Source organism: Cygnus olor, chromosome 21 (genome assembly GCF_009769625.2).
Source record: "Cygnus olor isolate bCygOlo1 chromosome 21, bCygOlo1.pri.v2, whole genome shotgun sequence".
Lineage (NCBI taxonomy): Eukaryota > Metazoa > Chordata > Aves > Anseriformes > Anatidae > Cygnus > Cygnus olor.
The window spans coordinates 2,898,452-2,919,822 of record NC_049189.1 but is presented as its reverse complement, the minus strand read 5'-3'; the positions used below and the strand labels follow the sequence as shown (position 1 = coordinate 2,919,822).

Genomic DNA, 21,371 nt, shown 5'->3' with positions numbered 1-21,371 from the left:
CGGCGCGGGGAAGGGCCGGGGGGAGCCGCTCGCTGATGCCCCTGTGTTTCTTTTTCTCCGCCGGCAGGTTCCTCAACAGCCTGGGCGCCATCTTCTCCTTCATCTCCAAGGACGCCGTGGCTAAAATACAGATCATGGAGAGTTACTGCGGCGGAGAGAGGCAGGAGGAGTACCGCACGCTGCAGTCCATGGTGGCCTACGAGCTGGCCAGCGGGCTGGTGGACCTCCAAAGGCGGTCGGAGCATCCCGACTCGGGCTGCCGCACCGTGCTGCGCCTGCACAGGGCCCTGCGGTGGCTGCAGCTGTTTCTGGAGGGGCTGAGGACTGCCCAGGAGGACTCCAAGACGTCCACCATCTGCACGGACTCCTACAACGCCTCCCTGGCCACCTACCACCCCTGGGTCGTTCGCAAGGCCGCCACGGTGGCCTTCTGCGCGCTGCCCTCGCGGAACGCTTTCCTCGAGATCATGAACGTGGGCACCCCCGAGGAAGCCGTCGTGATGCTGGGCGATGCCTTGCCCCACATCTCCAGCGTCTACGGGATCACCGAGGAGCTCTATGCACAGCACAAGCTGCTCAATCTCCCTTGACAGGAGGAGGTTAAGCAGCAATGCCACATCCCAACAGATGAACCACATAAAAACTGCGTTTTCCTGTGCACAGAAGCATCAGAATCTCTGCCCCTCAGTCACTCTCCCTTTCCTCTTCCCACAGGGAGCTGACAAAGCTATTCAGGATGCCTCATCTTAAAACAAGACAAAAATACACTAAGAAGTACATACATAAGTATATATACCATTGCCTCAGCTCTATAGGGAGGGGGGAAAAAAGGTCTATGCACATGCTTGAGAGAGTTACCTTTTCTCCCTGGATTCACCTTCAGCTCCAGCTACGCTGGAATGCAGGGCTTTGATTTATTTTTAAGCTAAACCAACAGCCTCTGAGCAGTTACAGCCTTTGGTGCTCTCACAGTTATTGGTGTAACTTCCTTATGGAATATCCAAACACATTGACACTACATGTGACCTCATATCCTAAATGGAGGTTTAGTTGCTATGCTGTGAAAATTCCCCTTCTGCTAAAACCACCTTAAAACGATTACATGTTTACATAGGACAAATCCATGTATTAAAGTGAAGCAGATCCATGTTGTAAACTACAAAATACCTCTTGCTGGGCTTTCCTTGCTTTCTGTTAAAGATGGAGCTGGTTTTTCATCTGTGTAATGTATTAAATGCCTTAAATTATGTCAAATAATGTTATGTGTCAAATGAAAAAAAAAAAGTTTGATCTCTTGTCAGTTTATTGCAGAAATGGTAGTATGACCATGTGGAAAAATTACATTTTCTTCCCTGTCACTTTCATTCTCAACTATTCCTCCTGTGAGATAAAAGTTAACATTGAAAATGAACTGTACTTGAAATTAAAGAATCAAACTTTCTTAGCAGGGAAAAGCTGTTGTATATTTATTGCCAATCATTTTGTGCTAAGTGTGCTTCAAGTAAAATACAGATTTTATCAGTCTGCATGCTCACATTTAAACAAGGTGTTGCCTAATGAAACTTTTATTTTCCCAGTGTCTCTAGGAAATTCCCATCTCTAAATGGCAGGAGGCCTTTAAACAGCCTCAGGTAGTCAACACTCAGTAAAATAGGTACTGCACTTTGCACAAGTTCAGAGTCTGTCTGTTTTCGTTAATGCAGCCACATCCAGAAGTAAAAAAACAACACCACACCTTCACTTCCTTCACTTACATTAACTGCTGTATTTGAAAACTGCAACAACATGCAGATTCACTAGAGGGAGCTTGAATCCATAGTCTGTCATAATCTCCTATCCCACAGTAAGCATAGTTGATTTCACCTGAAAATATGTGGGGGAGTAAATAACTGCTTATATACAACACTTACACTCTTCAAGCAGCTTGGTTTTTTTCACTCTATGCAGCTGAATTTCTATTTGAAACTTTTTAAATGAAGTTCTATAATTAAAGCTAACACCTAAATACTCCATTAAGAAGTTAGGGAAACCTGTAGGGTATCCTTAAAAAAAACGTTGATACAAACATAACTATATAGCATAGACACAGATATCTACAACTGTCATTTGCTCAAAACATGCATACATACACTTAGCTTTTGATAATGTGCCTGCTTCTCTAAGATACATGAAAAAATCTTAGCTTTGCAGCAAAAGTAGTACCACTTGTGGTACAAGCAGCTTCTGTGATACAGTACAAATGTAAGTTATCAAAATGCAATGAACTGAACTTTCAATTCAGTTGAACTTTTCAATTCAGAAGTATCCTGCTTTCTAAAATTCAGACTTGACAGAAAAAATGCAAACGATGAACCAATTTAAATTACTATGCTAGGGAACTGGTACCTACATCAGCAAACTGAAGTTAACATCACAGCTCAGTGTGAGAAAAAATTAGATTGGCCAACAACATTTTGCTATATATATCCTGCTATTTTCTGAAAATATGTTCTGAAAATAGCAGGATAGCTATGAGTAATAGCTCACCAAAGTGGCAGCCAAGGAATGGTTCACACCTGTTAAGTTCTTGTGGTGTCCTGAGGAAGATTTGGGAATTTCCATGATGAGGTGACCTTGAATTTAAAAATATATATATATAAATTACTGTTGTGTAAGACAGTTACCACTACCCTACAGTTCAGGCGACTCAATCTATCATTCTGAAGTTAATTTAAAAATAAACTATGTGACATTCTTCCAGTGCAGGTCACTTCAAAGTTGGGAAAAGAGCCTCAGTAAAAAAGAGCTTGCTTTCTCACTGAGTTGAAAACCATTGAGAGTTAAAGCATGTGTCACTTGCTGGGGGGAACTAATGGATTAAAAGGCTCAAATAAGAATTAGGAAACCAGAGAATAAATTTTGTACCACAGCAGGAACTTGAAGCATTGTAGAGGGACAGCAGGTCCTAGCGAGAATGAACAGTCCAGAACAGGAAAGAGCATTTGTAACTGGAAAGAAGCACCTGGTAGATCCCTGGAGAAGCAGCTGTATTTAACAGCAGCATTTAATGTCTTCCTTGTCTTTCTAGCAATAATTGTTTTAAGTTCTGCTGCTGCTATTTCACTTCTACTGATCTCCAAGGCGACCCATACTGTCAAAAGGGACGAGGTGGACGGGAGAATGCACAATAGTGTATGTAGATAGCCTGTATTTTAAGTAAGTGTTCTCACTGTAGGGATCAGTCTTCTAACACAAATGAGATGAGAGGGAGGAAGGGAAAATATCTCATGTTTTTCTAGCATCACACAGGACCCTCAATGAGTAAAGGAAAGCAGGATTAGGCCAGCGGTTTGCAACCAAGGACACGCATTGGGTACTGCTGCCTATTTGACTATTGCCCACTGAGCATAGACTTACACATCTAACGCAGTTTGCTAAACAAATTTCTCCATGTGATTTTCATCTCTCAGGGTTCTATTTAAAATGATTTCCCAGGACCTACTGAGACTAGATCCCCTGCCCCTATTCCCTCTCCCACATTTTATCACTTCCGTGAAACATTTTATCTGAAATAGACAAATAATGGTCCCTTACCTGCTCCTGGGATTGAGCTTTGGTTACGCAGTAGCTCTCAAACCCACATGCCTCTCAACTCAGTTTAGAAGGCCTGGCGATTATATCATAGGAGGGTTGTTCCCTTTTGGAATGGACACCATAAACCTGACAGCACGATCAGAGCCCACTTTAGTTGTGTGTGAAAGGTAAGAGGAACGTTAGCTTCATTAGTACGTGTTAAATTTGGTCACTTGGGCTGGGGAGAGAAAGGTAGTCCTTTGGATAGCACTCGATGGTCTCACGGGCTAATGTCAGAGGCGAGATGGAAACAAAGATTAGCTCTAAGGTGTGCTGTGCTATTACCGTGACAATTTATGATTCTGAAATGGAAAATGTTTGTATGTTTTCTTGATGCAGCCAAACTTCAGATGGAGCCAACACTACAGACAGGATGCTAAGATGTCAGAGAGTGTGGAATAAGCTGACCACCACGACAACAGCAGTGGTGGATGGTGTAAATTCCCTGTCTCCTCTTCTTGCAGGTTATTTGTAGATGGGCTAATATGGGCCCTTGGGATGAAGTTTGCTATTGATCAGATCAACAACTCCACATCACTTCTGCCGGGAGTAAAGCTGGGCTATGACATTTATGACACCTGCTTTGAGCCCTTGGCAGCTTTACAGCCCAGCTTGCTATTTCTGACCCGAAACGGCACAACAGGCATCGGAGTAGTATGCAACTACACCAATTACCAGCCTCGCGTGACTGCTGTCATCGGACCACATAAGTCAGATCTCTGCCTGGTGACGGCCAAACTATTCGGCTTTTTCTTGATCCCACAGGTAAAGAGACTCTCTGGAAAAACAAGAATTCTTCTTTTTGGTGGGGAAGGGATTGAATAGAATACAATAGATCAGTCAGAAGATACCTTCAAAAATCATCTAATCCAACAACAACGTCTGTCTTTGAACCTGGGCCATTAGAAGTGCAGATTCAAGCCTTTGCCATAGATTTCCTGTGCCATCTTGGGTAGGTCAATCAACTCCCCTCCTGGAACACACTTCAGTGTCTCACTTTGCAGAGAAGAGAGGGGTAACTCACTGCTCTGTGATCCATGCAAAATGATAATTAGCAGAGCTCCCAGTGTAAATTGGGAGGATCTCCGGAAAATACATCTGTGACTGTAAGCACTCAGCTACCACAACAAAGAGAGCCGTAACAGTCAGGTAAAAGTAGCCCTGAGCTAAGGTATGACTGAATCCTGGGGGGGTCACTCTTCGTTGGAAGTAGCTAATTACCGTTATCAGTAAAGACAAGGACTAGTGCTGTGATGATGGACACAAAGGGCAGTGGAAGGGGACAGCCAGGCATGACAGCACTACCAGAGGCAGGTGACAGGGCCAGATTAGAGTTCTTTTGGTAAATGCAGCCATCACGGACCCATCCCTTTAGGTGAATTCCTCCTTCCTATAATCCTGACCCACCTTTTTTGAAAATCTAGTGTACTGAGACTGAATGAGCAAGGTGGAGAGTGATCTGGACTGTGAACGCTTTCCTCAGCTTTACTCTTTGCTTTGCTTTCTGTCTGATCCTCCAACCTGCAGGTCAGCTACGGCGCCAGCAGCGAGCAGCTCAGCAACAAGGAGCTGTACCCGTCGTTTTACCGAACTGTTCCCAGTGACAAGAAGTTGGTGGAAGCTGTGGTCCTGCTGCTCAACAAGTTTGGATGGAACTGGATTGCCACCATTGGAAGCGATGATGAATATGGCCGAGGAGCCCAGGAGCACTTCTTGCGCATAGTTGGAAATCACAGCATCTGCGTTGCTTACGAGGGGCTAATTCCTACAGACCTTGCAGACCCCAAGGCTAAAATCCAACTGAAAGAGACAATTGAGCTCATCAACAAGACCAAAGTCAACATCATTGTCCTTTTTGCCTTCACACAGCCAGCACGGGCCCTGCTGGAACAGAGCATCAGGATGGGACTAAGCAAAAAAGTCTGGATTGGCACGGAAGCCTGGTTGTTGTCTGACATACCTTCCTCCACCTCAAACATCCAGAGCATCGGAACAGTTTTAGGCTTTATTATGAAAGCAAGCACAGTCCCTGGCTTCCAGGAATACGTCGCTGACCTCTTTACCTCAGTCCAGCAGGATGCATTTTGCCAGGAGTCCAGAGATTTCTACCACCGCATGGCCTCTGGCATGCTGGGCACGTACTGCAAACAGTGCGACCACATCTCTCTGCATGACATCTTGCCCATACTAAGCCGCTCCCAAATCCAACCAGTGCACGTTGCAGTGCACAGCGTGGCTCACGCGCTGCACAGAGCGCTGGGTTGCACCCACCAAGGATGTCCCAAAGCAGCCATCAGATCTTGGCAGGTGAGTGAAGGTCAGGGGGACAAGGAGCAATTTTTCATCCAATTTATGCATCAAACCTGCACGCAGCCAGATAAGGGGGGAAAACATTTGCCAGAAGGCTGATAGCTGCAATCCCAGCCCCTGTAAGGGACAATGATATCAGCCAGCAATTAGGTTCCTGCATTATCATACTCCAAGCAAAAATATCAGCTGTACTGATATCTACTGTCAATTTTCATTTTCTCCTCAGCTGCTGCACTTCATGAATGCCTTCACATTCACGGTGAACGGCCAGAGTTTCAGCTTTGATGAATCCCATGGCACAAACCCTGGCTACAAGCTTATAATATGGGACTGGAAAAATGGCACCCTTATACATCTGCCTGTGGGAGACTATGAAGAGTCCTTGTACGTCAACAAGTCCCAGATTCATTTTCACACTGCAGATCAAAAGGTAAAGAGGGTGGGCAAAAGCACAATCAATAGCAAGAGGAAATAAACTTTTTTGCCACTTCACCAGAACTGTTAACTAGGAGCTCCTATCCTGCATGCTACTCTTGCTCCCCTGCAAACGTGTAATCCATCTCCATTATGCCAAAGTAGAAAAGGTATTCCCAGCACCGGTTAGGACTCAAACACAGATGTGACACCAGCAAAGCAGAGCCAAAGTCTTTTAATTTGTTTGGTGATATGGTACTTCTTAAGGTGCCTGGCTGACGCTTATTTACCCTTTTGTCTAGGAGCCTACATCGGAATGCTTTAGAGAGTGTAAACCAGGACAAATCAGAGAAATAAAAGGGTTCCACCTCTGCTGCTACGACTGTAGAGACTGTCCAGAAAACACCTTCTGCAGCTCTAAAGGTGAGGTCTGTGAATGGCACTGACTTTACCTGTATTATGTCTTTCTACCACTTGAGGTCACACAGGTTCACAGGGCTGAACAGGGCCGGTTGTGGGTTCCTCCTCCAGGAAACACTGCCAGGGCAGAATTTGTCTCCCTTCTGTTCTGCTGTGCATTGCCTGCTCTTGCTCTACAGGTCTTCTGTGTGGGATCTTCCTCTGTTGATCCCAAAGAGAAAACGTAAGGACGTGTATGTTTTATCTCAGAGGTATAGGAGAGAGGGGTATGATGAATTCTGGGGTCTTAGCTAGTAGAAAAGTACATGATGAAATTCTGGGGTCTTTTGGAAGCTAGTGATCCTTCTTGGGGAAAGGAAACAAAGACAAAAAATATGTGGATCCTTTTGTGGGGTGGGTGGAGAAGTAGAGGGAAAAGGAGATTGAAAAAACCACAAGCTTTGGAGATCCAATCCACTTGGGAAGGGGGGGAAGTAGGCAAAGCAGCACTCAACACAGCTGCAAAGCTGAGCCTTCCTCCCAGACTGCCTGCAGCAGCACTCCAACACAACCATCACCTTCTCACTGCCACTTTGCAGACTGCTCCACCTGCACCCCCTGCCTACAGCATCAGTGGTCCCCCGTGCGGAGCACGCGATGTTACGACCGCAGCGAGAGGTACCTCTTCTGGAACGAGCCGCTCACCGTTGCCGTGCTGACGCTGATGTCCATCACCCTATGCCTGACGTCTCTGACAGCGGTGCTGTTTTTTAAGAACCTTGAGACGCCCGTCGTGCAGGCTTCTGGAGGCGATCGGAACCTCCTCGCCTTGTTCGCGCTCGTGCTGCTGTGTCTCAGCTCCTGCCTCTACATCGGGAAGCCCAGTAACAGCCTCTGTACGACACAGCAGATTGTCTACGCCCTGTGCCTCAATGCCTGCTTCTCCACCTTCTTCACCAAGTCCCTTGAGATCTCCCTTCTGACCGAGTTCCCTCGCTGGGCCCCCACCTTCTTGCCCTGGGTGACGCAGAGGAGGGCCTGGCTCATCGTTGCCTTGTGCCTCCTCACCGAGTGCTTGCTCTGTTTCTGCTACCTCCAGCTGGGCCCTGACCACCTGGTGTCCGACTACAAGTCGCTGCGCACTGAGGTTCTGCTGGTGTGCGACACCAGGTCCTGGCTTGCCTTTGCCTTGATGCACGGCTACAACGGCTGCTTGGCCATCGTCTGCTTCCTGTGCACCTTCATGGTGGAGACTCCTGGCAAGAAGTACAATGTCGCCAGGGGGATCACGTTTGCCTTCCTAATCTACTTCATCATCTGGATCTTCTTCGTCGCTATTTTTGCCACCCTGAAGACAGTTCTCAGGTCTGTTACTCAGATCGGCACCATTCTGATGATCAGCCTGGGTATCCTGGGGACCTACTACATCCCTAAGTGCTACATCATCTTGCTCAAGCCTGACTTGAACACAGTGAATTATTTCCAGAATTCCATCAAAGAGGAGCCAGAGAGAGATTCTCAATGAACAGACAATAAACTAGACCCACTGTAGCCTCAACAGGAGCTGTCTATACTTTAACAAGATGGTTCTGTTTAAATTTCATATTGTAAGTCATCATAATGTCATTGTGAAACAAAAAGCTAAACCTTCCAAAATCCATGTTTAAATTTCTGTTAAGTAATGTTTACTATGGAAAAAAAATCTTTTGGAATTTTCTTGACTTTGTCACAAAATCTGTAGAAACCATTCTGAGATGTAAGAGCAGCTGTACGTGTGATATGGAAAGTATATTACCTATTCAAATACCAATTCACTCATTTGAATGTCATTAGTGTATTTGCAAAGAACATGGAAATCAGAACAAGACACACTGAAGTGCAAATCACAGTATCCAAAATCATAGCAAAAAGTTCCTGCCATACATCACCAGGGAGAAACATTTCTTACCCAGGGGGACGTCTGCAAAGGGGACAGAATAAGTCAAACACTTTGAGTAATAAGAAATATCTCATACGTAGCACGCCCCCAGTTCCCTACACAGCAGGAGAATTCTCATATCCAGAAAGGCAAGCAGCTTGCCCCATTCAGTATCAAATTTACAAGAACAGGCAATAGTGATAGTTTCAGAAGGCATGACAAGAAATACTCATAAAGGAAAAACTGCTCTGTGCTGGTCCTAGCATGGTGCTGGTCCTAGCATGTGCTGGTCCTAGCATGGGACCAAGTTTCCAGATCTGACGAAGCAAGCTGCTGTAAGAGTGCAGATAATGCAGAAGCAGGGTATGACAGGTGTTGCAGAAGCGTGTGTGTGCCAGAAAATGAAACCTGTGAGAGCAGAGGCTTGAGACAGCAGGACTCGCCCATCACTTCCCTTCTCTTGCTTCTCAGAAATACACGAGAGCCAAAGCTACAGACAACATAAGTGCCTGAGCACAAGACAAGAAATAGATGAAGGATCTGCCAGTATCACATAATCCGGAGCTTTTTAGACCTCCTGCCCCATGCACAGGGTATAAAGAACTTTATAATACAGGGAAATTGCATAAAGCCTCACCTTCCTCCTGCTAGGAGAATACGTTTGTACTGAAACCTTTTATAGGCCAGTAGGACTGGTTCACATACAGGTGTTATTCCTGTCTGTTCTTGTAGGTGTGCAAACTCCCCTGGCCTACAGGTCCAGCCTGCCAGCTCCAAGGCATTGCAAAATCAACACTGCAACACCTACAGCGTGACAGAGCTGACTCGGCAGCTTCAGGGATCACCACAAATCTTGAAGTCTCCAAACAAGCAGCTTAGAAGTGCAGACCCTGACCCAGCTGAGGGGAAGGCCTGCTCTCTCCTTGGCGTGCCTGCTGTATTTTACCTCTCCTGTTGTTGTTTGAGACTCCTGGGACCACATCATCAAAAGTACTAAAACCCAGGACAGAAGAGGCTATGTTGCTGCTGCTACCAGTGGGAGAATTCTTGCTGTTGCTTTGCTTTACCGAAGGCTGGACTTTCCAGGTCTTTCCAAAGTAATTGCTATGGACATACTAGAGGTAACTTGATGCAGCTGCATGCACAGGTGACACAATCTGATGAACTGGGTCTGCTCTGCTGGTGTTCAGGACTGCTGGATCATTAACCCTGCCTAACAGAATCACAACAGTACGATTACTCTTAAATGTTTGCAGAGCTGATGAGCACGTCTGGCACTTTCAGTCCTTATTCTGTGTTCCACATTACGCTCTTTGTAATAAATGTGACTCCACCTCCACACTTCCAAGAGGCTGTTGAGAAACCAGCCAGCCCACTGCAGGCTCCTATGGCAAAGACTAAGCAAGAGAAGGCAGACAGCATCTTGGATTACACAGGGTCACAGTAATAACCAACAGTGTCTCACTGTCCATGTATCATGAAGGTTGCCGTGTGCACTGGTGTAATGTGAGGTGTCTAGTTATGTATACTGCACTATCAACTGTCAGCCAATAATTATTAAATATTACCCACTCAGTCTCTTTCCCCGAAAAGTCAAGAAAAGTGGCAGCTATCAGTCTACTGCTATTTTCCCTAAAGTTTCAATGCAAAGTAGTAGAGACATTTATATTCTATTGTGCCATATCAAGGAGGAATGATGATAGCATCTCTACTTCAGTTCAAAAGCAAAGGATACAACTCAATCTAACATCTTTAACCAATGCTACCATACTTACCTGTTCATAAACCTGGCAAAAGTGCAATTGGTCTCTAATGCAATTGTTAAAAAACTGATTTCACGTTACTGAAGTTAAGCAACTAGTCGAGAACAAGTGCTTTCTCAAAGTAAAACCCAGTATTTTAGTAAAGGCTGTACATGGTGGGTTTTTGTATCCTTTAAACAATCTTTATTCTACACTCCTTTTGCAATAAATTGCATCAGTGTAGAGGTGATGAATCACGAAAAGTGAAAATGGAACAAATTTATCATTAATTGACATTATTACCAAACAGTAGAGTAAAATTTCTCTAAGATTTTTTCCCCATCCACTTTGACAAGCAACTACACTGCTCTTTTATTCCCCATTTTAGACATAAAGCTTTTCCAGCTATCCATTAAGCGTTATTAGAACTTAACTCATCAATTCAGCTCAATTAAAGAATTTGCAAATGAATCTAAACCAGAGAATATTTTCAGTCTTTTAAAAAAAATAAATCGGTGCATTGCAAATCCAGCTGTCCTGCATTTCTGTGGCCACCTGCACATAAAATTTTCCTGGTGTACCTGAAAAACGTGAAACATTGCACAAAACCATTCCTCAGCATTATTAAAGACAGTAAAAATCTGACCTGGAGACTGGAAGTCCTTGTGTTTGGAGACCACAGCAAGTCTTCATAAGCATCTTGTAGCACCTGAGGATCGCAGCAGTATTCCTCAATTCAGTGCTGCGATTTTGTAGCAGAGCAGCAGTAACTTTTGATCATCATTCCAGAGATAAAGAAGAAAAAACCAAATTTACCTTTACTGCTTCTCTTTCTAGCAGCAGAGCTAGAGCCGCAATAGCCAGATTTTTCTTTTCCTTTTTTGGGGGGAGTGGGAGAAAGAGGGAAAAGTACCTGATTAAAGTGTTCAGCCAGTGCCAGTCACCTGCAGACAATTCAGACTAGGTCAGCTGGAGTCCATCAGGCCCCTGCAGTAACAGGCTGCAAGCGCATGTGCAAATTCTGATTGTTTAATATTCACCTGACTGGAAAAATGATCATTTTATGTCCTATGCAAACAAACATGGCTTGGAAAGGAGAATATGGGAAATTCTGCAAGGTCATCTCATAGGCTCTTATATACCTCTGGTGCAGAATTGTGTCATTTGTAATAGGTGTCTCCTACTTTGTCTTTTCTCCATCAGCTGGGTCTCTACCAGCTAAAAAGAGGGAATCTGCCTCACATCAAGCTGTGGTGGCTCTTTGTACGTGAGTCACTCTGACCTTACAGGGAGGCTGTGTGTCCTTATGCTGTAAATACACCATGGTTTCAGCTTTACCAGTTAGTCTGCAAGAGGTGTCCTAACGATCCTAGCTTGTCTCTGCTGCAGTTTGCGTGCGGAGTCCAGAAGAAAGGGAATATTCACATGAACCAGCTGAATACACTGATGGGTTCTACCAGCAGATTCATCTCCTGGGTTTGCAGGCAGAAAAACTTGTTCCAGCTCACCTCTTTGTAACAGGACGCTTTTACTTCCACAAACTTTCTGCAGCCTTTCCTGTATACCTACTCCTGCCAAACTGAGAGAGGGAAAAGCCCGGTAATTAAGAGGAAGGGGAATTAATGAGGAGAGCATTATTTTTGCACCAATGTATTAGTCATTACCTCAAAGCTACAGCACCTCTGATGAATGGCAGGGTCTTGTATTTCCAGTCAGATGTCATTAAAAGTAAGACCTCTGCATTTCAATCGTCTGTGACCCAGTTTAGCTGTGAACGTTTACAGGGCTCCTGTCATACTCTGAACTGTCAGCACTTCTGAAGCACCATCAAAACACAGAATCCTGCTCCCTATCATTAGCTCCTGAGCAACCTTCTTCTGCAGAGAGGACGAAACTTCAGTGAGGGCAGGGGAAAAAAAAAAAACAAAAGAGTAAGATTGAACCAGTAATTCATTCTTGAATTAAAGATAGTGCAGTAGTGCAAAGAACTGAAGACATACACTGCAGTTATCACATAAAATTAAAAGCTTTTTAGTGTTTAAAATAGCATTTACACATAAGCAGCTATATATTAACTATACAGACACTTGGGTTTTAATACAATATCTACAAAAAAGAATTCAATTATGCAATAGACATTTAACAGGAACAGTGCAGTCCATGCTAGTAAGAGGTCACTCTTTGAGTAGAACCAATTCTAGAATAGGTGATAGTCTGGGTTTTCATTATTTAAAATCATGTAACTTTGTTCCTCTACTGTACATAAAATTCTTTACATGTATTTCTAATCACTGATTAGAATTAATAATTTTAAGTCACTCTTATTACAATCCAGTTAAATGCAAAACAAAAACAATTACATCAACTCATGAGCTGTCAAGTCTCAAGATGGGACTGCCCATTTGAACAGAATAAAAATAATATCAAAAGTCAATGTCTGTGCATCATTGCTTGCCATCCAATATACCTTTGGATAAAGTGTCAAGGGGACTGTTACCTTTGAAAAGGAAATTTATTAACGGGAGGTAAAAGACAATAGCAGTGCTTTTAAGACTATTTGCCAAAAAACCCTTACTCCTCAGAGTTAATATATCGGGTGGGTACATTACCCCCACAGACACTACCTCCTTTGGACAGGAGACGTCATCCCAAACTATTTTCTCAAAGTTTTCTATGATCTTCCAAACATACCTGTTAGTCCTTGCTAAAAGCCGTTGGCAGGTATGCGTGAACATTAAGCCCAGCTGCAGGGCACGGGCAGATGCTGAAGGTCTCATTTCCAGAATTAGAAAAATGTCAGCTATTTAAGGCTCCTGTTGTGAGGTTGTTTCAGTGCCCCGTATAACAAACCCACCGCTTCTCAGTGTAGGTGGAAGGGTAGGCCATACATTCTAGAGCCCAGTCAGTGCCAGTTACTTGACAATTAAAATCAGAGAGAAATTTCAGGCCCTGATAAAAGAAAAAAACAGTTCCGCGGGACTGCAGCCTTCACAATTTCCTCCACCTGGCACAGTACTTCCTACTGCAAGTAGCTTCGTTGGCACCAGCGGCACTTCTTTCTGCACGTTGTACTGTACCCAGTAAGAGAAACTTGCACAGTTCAGCCCCAGCCCCCCGCTATTGCAAAGATAAATGCACATGCACCGAAAGCCAAGGGTGGGATTCAGGAAATCTTGTCTTCATTCACTTGTGAAAATTAAGTGCTAGCAATGGTTCAGGCCCAACTTTCCAGTAAGTCAAGCCAGCCCCTCCACTGTATGCTACAGGGGGGAAACACTTAAGTTTTTTGTTTTTTCCACGCAGTGGCCACTATGTATTGCACTGTTCACAACATGGTCATTTACATTCTCCTACTGCTCTGTCAATAGCAGGCTCTACGTGCTCTACAGCGCTAACCAACTCGCAAACCTGGCCGTACACTCAGAGCAATTCCTATTTGCCTGAAATGGATGCCTGGTCTTGGGTGAAGCTAACTCAGGCGGATTTAGCAGCCTCATTTCCTCAGCAGATGAATGCTTTCCCACACCCATGTTCCGGACTGTCAGCCTCGTTCCAGAGTTACCCACAAACACAGAAGTATATAACACCGTCAGTTCAACATCGCAGCGAAGACCAGCAAGACACAGAACAGTTTCTGCCAACAGCACAACAACAAGACAAAAAAAAACCAGCAAGTGTGTAAACTGCAACTCTTGAAAAAACATGAGGAAATTAAACACGTTTCTTCCATGAGCACAAGCTCAGCCCCCAGTTTTTATCCCTTTTGGAAGTATTTTATTAAAATGACAGTCTTTTCCTCTGGTCCTGCAAGTTCTGCCTTAAGACAAAGCAGGCCAGAAAAATCATGATATATAAGAGACCAGAAAAGTTAAAATTGATTTAAAAGTAGAACCACTAGTGATTGTCAGGAAAGTCACAGACTCCTTCACAGTGTCTCCTGGAGACATAGCAGAAATAAAGATTTTTTTTTACCCTGATTTATTTCATTGCTTTCAATGTCGATCTTTCAAAATGGTTTACTCCGTTTACTTAGTGTCTTTGCTGTGTTGCTGGGAGGAGGAAAGGAAAGGATTCTCTTGCACAGTCAAGCTTCAGGTAGTGCCATTCTTTTGAACAAGTCATCACCAGGTCTGCAATCTACACTAGCCCATCAGATAGATTATGAAGAAAGCACCACTGTCAGAAACGTTATACAGGTTTTCGGGAGATTTTTGGAAAGAAAGCAGTCCAAAAGCACTCAGGTAGTTCGGAAGCCCAGTAATTCGGGTACCTAGTCTGAGTGACACAGTTTCCTAAATGCCTAGCTCCCTTTTGAAAGGGAGACTTAAGTCTCTGATTAACACAGACATTTGTAAATGTTACTTGACTTCTGTATAAGGGATGTGTTTACACACAGATCTGTCGTAAGAAAAGAAGTAGTGACAAAAAACCTATCAGAATGAACAATATAAAAAATGGCATTTGAAGAGTAATTTTTCAAGGTGACAAAAGAACATGAACTACATGTATTTAGTGAGAAAGCCACGTTCTCTTTTAACATTCATATTGGGTAGTCACACTCCCCATATAGCATGGAACGTAACAAAGAAGCTTCTTATCAGTGAAGAAAATGCTTATATACAGTAAAGACTGATTTTAAAGCACCTGTCCTAAAGCCTGCCAGAAACAGGTAGCTACCAAAGGATTTAACTGAGGCATGGCCCCATGGTCAAATGCCACTGAGTGACTGCAGATTAACACCCATTTCCCATTACATGAGCCCCTATAAGTGAGTGTGGGTGTGCTCTTACCATCTTGTTCAGATACTTTTAAAAAAGCTTCTTAAACAACAGAGAAGGTTCCTGGACACACTTACGAAGTGTCCACAGCCTAAGAGCGAAGAATACACGGTCATGAAATCCTGGGGATAGACAACAGCAGTTAAGTCAAAGCTCCCCAGCAGGAGTTTTAGCTCAGGTCCCACTCCGTGTCAGGTATATGATGCACTCATTGTACCATTTATGAGCTGCTCTCCAAACACTCTCTGGCCTCTCTGCTGACAACTAGCCCCCAGCTTTGTTTAGAACGTTTTCCTTTGTGCCACACTGCAATTGGGATTAGGTATATTTGGGTTTCTATTTCAAAGCAGAGATTAAGCTGGGGAAAAAAGAGGAAGACACTGCTCAGAAATGAGGAATGGAAAAAGAGGTGATCGAGATGAATAGCCACGTCCCAGTGGGAGCCAGGATTTACCTATGTCTCTGATAGAAATATCCCTTTCAGCAGGGGAAAGCTGCAGCCACACTAACAATTGCATAGCAGCAATCATCCTATTTCTGTGGAAACAACTTGTAAAACCAGTAAGCAAGTGTGCATTATAACCAGAAAAAACAGACACATCTGTCAGCAGGGATGTGACGGAAATGCCCAGGAACAGACTGCAGCTACAAAGTCACTACCGTGATACTAAATGAAATAACATTACACGTTTTGCACGAGGAACACATACAGCAGCAAGACTCCACCACTTCCTGGACAGGATAATATCTAAAGAAAAAACGAAGATCGATTTATACTCCCTAGTCAGTAGAAGAAGGTAGTCACAACTTTGCTTTCTGCTGGGAACTGGTTTGAGCCTGCTCCTTTCCAAGCACGGGTTGTCTGTACGCTCGCAGGTGCCACGGCTGCTTAGCTCGCTGACTGATGCATCCAAGAAACAGCGTTACGAGGCAGTATCACAGATACCAGCCAACAATCTCTTTTTTTTTTTTCCTTGTAGGGCAAAAAGCAGAGGAAAATAAAAGTGCTACTATGCATTACTGGAAATCCAGGAGTTATGTGAAATAATAGTCCTTGAATCAGCCAAAAAGATACACTAATTGCACTGAAAGTAGGTGCCACAGTTACCAAAGCTCATTAAGATGTGAATATACACCAGCCAACCACAATCAAAAACAAGAGGGGAAGAAAGCAAAATAAAAGGATAAAAAAAAAAAAAAGATGCCATCAGTTTGCTGATATTTAACAATCCCAGGAGGCTTTTTTTGTTCATCATTTCTGTCTCTTTTTTTTTGTTGTTGTTTTTTCGTTTTGTTGGTTTTTCTGCAACACACAATTGCAAACCAGGAAGGCGTGACATGCAAGACAGCCAAGTTTCTTCTGGTGAGTGTTCGACAATGACCAGATTTCCCACCCGCCCCCAAAACAACCCACCCCAGCCCTCCCCCGAGCAGAGTCTGAAGGCACTTCCTCTCTCACATGATGTCGACAAAGAATTCACAAGGGTTGCCCATAGCCTTCTGGAAGGACTGCCGGCTCCCCGTCAGCTCCGGAGGCACGGAGCTCAGTTCTCTCACAGGGGGCCCTCCGGGGGGGCCGCTCGTCCCGTAGACTTTGGAGCCCAGCTTGGGGAGGTTGTAGAGGGGTGGCACTCCCGGAGGCCCGTAAGAATGATGGCTGTGGTGGCTTCTCTCGCTGTGGGTGGCAGAGACGTGACTCCGGTGGCTGAGCTGGCTGACGGGCCTCTCGCGACGCACGACGCTGGCGCCACCCCCGCTGCGGGCAGTGTGGTCAGACTCGCTGCCGCTGCCCGCCGACTTGCGGTCCTTCTCTCTGCCAAGAGCTCTCCTGCTGTTCTCGCTGTTGCTTCGGTTCGAGCCGCTGCTTTTGCTTCCTAAAGCCCGCGAGGGGTGGGGGGGAAAGGACACACAGAAAAGCAGAGTTAGCTCAGTTCCAACTGCCCCCTCCAGCATCAGCTCCTACCAGGTACGACCGCTGGAATGGCGACAATGCTAACAAAACCAGGCCTGAACGTGCTGTCGGTGGCTTATGGCATTTAGCGGTGATAAATGGTAGAATGAAGCTGACGAGGCTGTGCCATGCACAGGTACATGTAGACACCTTCAGAGCTCGCACAGTGAAAGCAGCAGCTACCTTACAACTAGGGGCTGAAGGCACCTGCTCCGCCGCCGCCTCGCTGCCTGCAGAGAGGGCAGCAGCAAAAATGGAAGGAAGGAGCGGGCATTCAGGTTCTGACTCGCAAGCAAACGAGGTTTAAGCTAATTAGAACTGTCTGCGCCTTTGCTATCTTCTGTTGGCAGACATTTTTCTAAAGGAAACTCCTTTTGACTTCTCCTGTATCACCGTTGGTCACACTGGGCAGACGTTCACTCAAGGCTAAATCACCTGAGGCTAACAGATGTCCTTTTGTTGGTCTCAGTAGATAGATCCTTCTAAAATTCATCACTACAGTGTTTTGTTGTCGGAGAGCTCCTGAAAACCAGTTATTTATTGAACTGCTCTACGACGAATCAGTACCGTGCAGGATATTCCCAGCAGAGGCCACTAAACCGACTCAGAAAACCAGAGGACTGCTGCTGGCACGTACGCTGAGTTGTTGCCACAAACAAGTTTCACTAAACTGTGGAACTGATTTTACATGAAAGTTGAAGGTCATGCTCTGTTACCATCAGAGATAGGATAGACGTCAGGAGATGTTCCCAAGTTAATTATTCTTTTAAAAACAGAACAAAGAACCCTACATGATATCTCGTTAAGTTTCTGCCCTTTGGAACTGAGTAATGACTTAAGCCAAAGCCCCTAGTGCAAGGTTGTCTTCTTGCCAGCAAGGATCCCCAGCCAGTGGAATACGGGACCAGCTTTTGACTCTGGATGAGCCACTGAGTCTCTAGGGCCACTGAAATAGGAAAACCAGAATGATTCAGAGCTGCTCCAATCTTGAACTACAGATGTTCATGACCTTCTGTCTGCCACAGCTGATGCTTAGAGCGGGCAAACAGAAAGAAGAGAGAAACCATCTACAATACAACAGCCTGAGAATCAGCAGCATAGCTGTTATCATCTGGTCGTGCTAAGGTTCACTCTCTCCCTGACATGCCTTTAAAGCCTGTCACAGAACAATCAAAAAGTCCTTCTAGTCCTTGATTCTAAAGTCAATCTAACAACAACGTCACCTTCTTGGCAGCCAGGGACTGGCCTGTCTTAGAGGGCGAACTTTAAAATGAATTTTTAAAATCTGCATTTGAGGTGCTGAGAAAAGTTGTGCTCAGCACTGCCACGATACACTGCCATCAGCCTTCCCTCTGTTACTGCCAGATACAAACTCCAGCCATCGCTGGATGATCTCTCGCTGTCCTTTCATACAGTGAGCGCCTACCTGAACAGGGATGTGACCTTGTCCTAAACACTGTGGTGACAGCAATGACCTTTTGCAGAGGAGCAGGTCCTCACATGAGTGCTTTTCCAACAGCAAGCCTGCTCGTGACTTTCGAAATACCCTAAGCCCTGGGTACCATGAGCAGAGTCAGATGGTATGGCCCAGACGAAATAAGCAGCAACCTAAATTAGAACAGAACCTTGAACAGAACCGCAGCTTCACAGAAAACTTTGCTAGATCTTCCTCCTCACCTGCTGCTTCCCAGAACACATCTCGTTCTATCCCTCGACTCAAATCTTTGTCTTTTGTCTGTAAGTATCAGCAAATGCATTGCATTCATATCAGAAACGTGGCATTTTGGGGGCTCTGGAGCAGCACCCTCATTCAACAGGTGAATTCAGCTATGAAGTAACACTGCACATAAAAGAAAGAACACATGAAACCCAATTCTAACTCTATATTGAGAGTGACCAGTGCAATCTTGTGTCCCAAAGCTCTTTGTACCTGCCTGAAACATCTGGACAGTACTCAAATGTCTGAGTAAACCAGCACTGGAAGGACACTGGCAGATATGTCCAATCCAGATGGATTACATCAGACTAATAAATTAGGAGCTAGGATTTATTTATTTATTTTAATGAAGGGCAGTGAAGAGACCGGTGATGGGATTTTCTCATTTCAGCTGACAGCAAGCTATCTGATGCCATTCTCTCTGTGGCTGCTACAGCACAGTCACACAGGGGGCAGACAGCTTGATATGCTAACGTCACGCTACTGGACTACTGTGCATTGAGACAGGCTGAGCGTCCAAGACAATTCAAAAGAAAAGAAAAGAAAAAAATACAGCTAAACATTTGGGTCACAAGAGTCTAAATGATCATGCTGTGAAGTCATTATTATCATGGAGGCGTTTGAAGCTTACCAATCCCCTAGAGTCAGCCATTCCTCTATGAATCCTTCAGTCTAATGCTTGCTCAGAACAAAACAAGGGAATAACAGTTACAAAACAAGAAACAACACAGCAGTGTAGTTTCCAAATGAAGAACAAGGAAGGAGTTGAAACTCTTCAAAATGAAACACTCTTGGTGCCTTTTGTAAGGTCTCTGCCAGTAACACGTGCCGCATGGATAAAATACCATACCTTTCCTATTCCAGCGGCAGAGATCTAATGGCCTGCTACCCACAGAACCAGCTGCCAAAATAAAACAAATGCCCACATTCTTTCCAGCACAATCAGCTTGCAGTTCTAAAATCTCTGGATACCACTGCGAGTGTCCTCACAGACACTTATTTTGAGATAAAGTGAGAAGCAGTAGTGCTAAAATCTGGTGAGCAAGTTCCTGTTCTGAAATTCTTCTGTACAATTTTGCAAAATCTATCAGGAAGAAGCTGCATCCAAGTTTACTGGATGTTTATCATAAAAACGCAGGGAATCCTCACCTTTTCTTTACTGGCAGCATTTCCAAAAGCAAAATTCACTTTGGAAGCGATTAAAAAACCATAAAAGCAGAAAGCAGTAGGGCCTTGTCTGTACAGCCACAAAATACATAATTTTTACTTACTAAGTTTTAAAAATGAATAACAAAATGATCCTACAGCAGGAAAGGAGGAGGTCAGGTTTTTAATCCATGCAGTATTATCTTTTTTCCCCTATCATGTATTCTAAAATAGACTCTCCTCCCTGTGAGCAGTGTTTCAGCCCTGTAAACCTGCTGGCTGGCCACCTCACCCTTGTCTCACACGAGCAAAAAGAATGATTATACTGAATTATAACAAAAAGCCAAAAGCACCACGGTTCTAGTCCCTGTTCCATCAGCAATCCAGTGGCCTAATTTCTAGGCATATCAAGCAACTGCAGCCCCCACTGCTGGTAATGTCTCTGACCTCTAAATAGGGTCAAAACTTTTATTTTTAATTTGTTTTAACAGGGTGGACAATTGAGTCATTAATGTTGGTTGCTCCCCGTTGGCACTTTGCCTGGGGTCCAGAACTACAGCACAACTACAAACAGGACGCAGCACTGACTCACTTAAAACATGGCTGGCAGTTTGAATACACAGCTGAAAGGCTAACCCACCCCACCACATACACAAACGCTTTTGATTAAAATTGCAGTCACACCAAATCCATGCAAGTAGCGTACAGAACCACAAGACTGGAACACAAACAATACTAAGGAAGTCAAGCAAATGGTCAGGGATAATGGCAGCTGCAGAAATATACACCAGATTAACCAGCTTACCTTCACTTTGCTGGCTCCCTGCACTGCCACTACCATAGCTAAAGCCTGGGTCTTGGTATGCTGGTGGGAAACACGGAGGGGGTAGAGGATACTGATATGGGTATCCTTGGCCTAACGGCCAGGGAGCAGCAGGATGTGGAAGTGGAGCGAGGGTATCTTGATCCGAGGCTCCGCTGGAACCATTGTTGAGGTTCAGTGCAGCCATATCTGGAAAAGAAACAAAAGGTGAAAACTGTGCTCCTCCCTAGCAGCTGATTCCTGAATATTACTAATGGCTTGCACAGCACTTAGGGTGCCTACGAGGGACTCAGTCTCCAGAGTTCACTCACAATATCACATGTGGTAGAGCAGACATTAATATTTACCACTGAGCACCAAGAATTTCTGTAAGTCAGGGAGGAATAATCCCCATTTTATGGATCGGAAACTGAGCGTGACTGACAAGCAGGAGTCCGGCATCACGAGAAATAAATCCAGCTTCCCTGAGCCCCAGTGCAACACACTATTCAATGAGCCCATCTTTTTTCAAATGGTCTCATTGCTGGCCTAGCAAGAAATGTCAACCACTTGTCATGCAGC

At 44.6% G+C, this 21,371-nt stretch overlaps 3 protein-coding genes across 5 annotated transcripts in view; 2 read left to right on the top strand and 1 right to left on the bottom strand.

The window, feature by feature from the left end:
• The first annotated feature begins 2 nt into the window (after window positions 1–2).
• LOC121058178 (ceramide-1-phosphate transfer protein) lies at window positions 3–1,454 on the top strand. The gene has a single exon (XM_040533375.1). It carries the CDS (start codon window positions 36–38, stop codon window positions 588–590), a length of 555 nt encoding a protein of 184 aa, XP_040389309.1. The 5' UTR covers window positions 3–35; the 3' UTR covers window positions 591–1,454.
• Window positions 1,455–3,541: 2,087 nt separating this feature from the next.
• Window positions 3,542–8,902, top strand: TAS1R3 (taste 1 receptor member 3). Its single transcript, XM_040533376.1, has 6 exons — window positions 3,542–3,740; window positions 4,077–4,377; window positions 5,140–5,919; window positions 6,149–6,352; window positions 6,639–6,759; window positions 7,335–8,902. The coding sequence occupies exons 1-6, from the start codon at window positions 3,562–3,564 to the stop codon at window positions 8,258–8,260; spliced, it is 2,511 nt and encodes an 836-aa protein (XP_040389310.1). The 5' UTR covers window positions 3,542–3,561; the 3' UTR covers window positions 8,261–8,902.
• A 4,677-nt stretch (window positions 8,903–13,579) lies between these two features.
• Window positions 13,580–21,371, bottom strand: part of DVL1 (dishevelled segment polarity protein 1) — an 82,985-nt gene continuing 75,193 nt past the window's right edge. For 2 of the 3 annotated variants that reach the window (XM_040533344.1, XM_040533345.1), the window contains exons 14-15: window positions 20,793–20,999; window positions 13,580–17,047 (exon numbers count right to left, since the gene is read on the bottom strand). In XM_040533344.1, the coding sequence (XP_040389278.1) occupies window positions 16,629–17,047; window positions 20,793–20,999 (626 nt within the window). In that variant the 3' untranslated portion in view covers window positions 13,580–16,628. Of the gene's footprint in view, window positions 17,048–19,472; window positions 19,520–20,792; window positions 21,000–21,371 lie in introns of all 3 variants that reach the window. The other variant, XM_040533346.1, reaches the window with a different exon arrangement.

Bases quoted from the DNA above. Each gene is read 5' to 3' on its own strand.
- LOC121058178 (XM_040533375.1), top strand. From the start codon at position 36: ATGCCCCTGTGTTTCTTTTTCTCCGCCGGCAGGTTCCTCAACAGCCTG.
- TAS1R3 (XM_040533376.1), top strand. From the start codon at position 3,562: ATGGTCCCTTACCTGCTCCTGGGATTGAGCTTTGGTTACGCAGTAGCT. The intron at 3,741-4,076 runs GTAAGAGGAACG...CTCTTCTTGCAG, and splicing joins ACTTTAGTTGTGTGTGAAAG to GTTATTTGTAGATGGGCTAA. The intron at 6,353-6,638 runs GTAAAGAGGGTG...CCTTTTGTCTAG, and splicing joins TTCACACTGCAGATCAAAAG to GAGCCTACATCGGAATGCTT.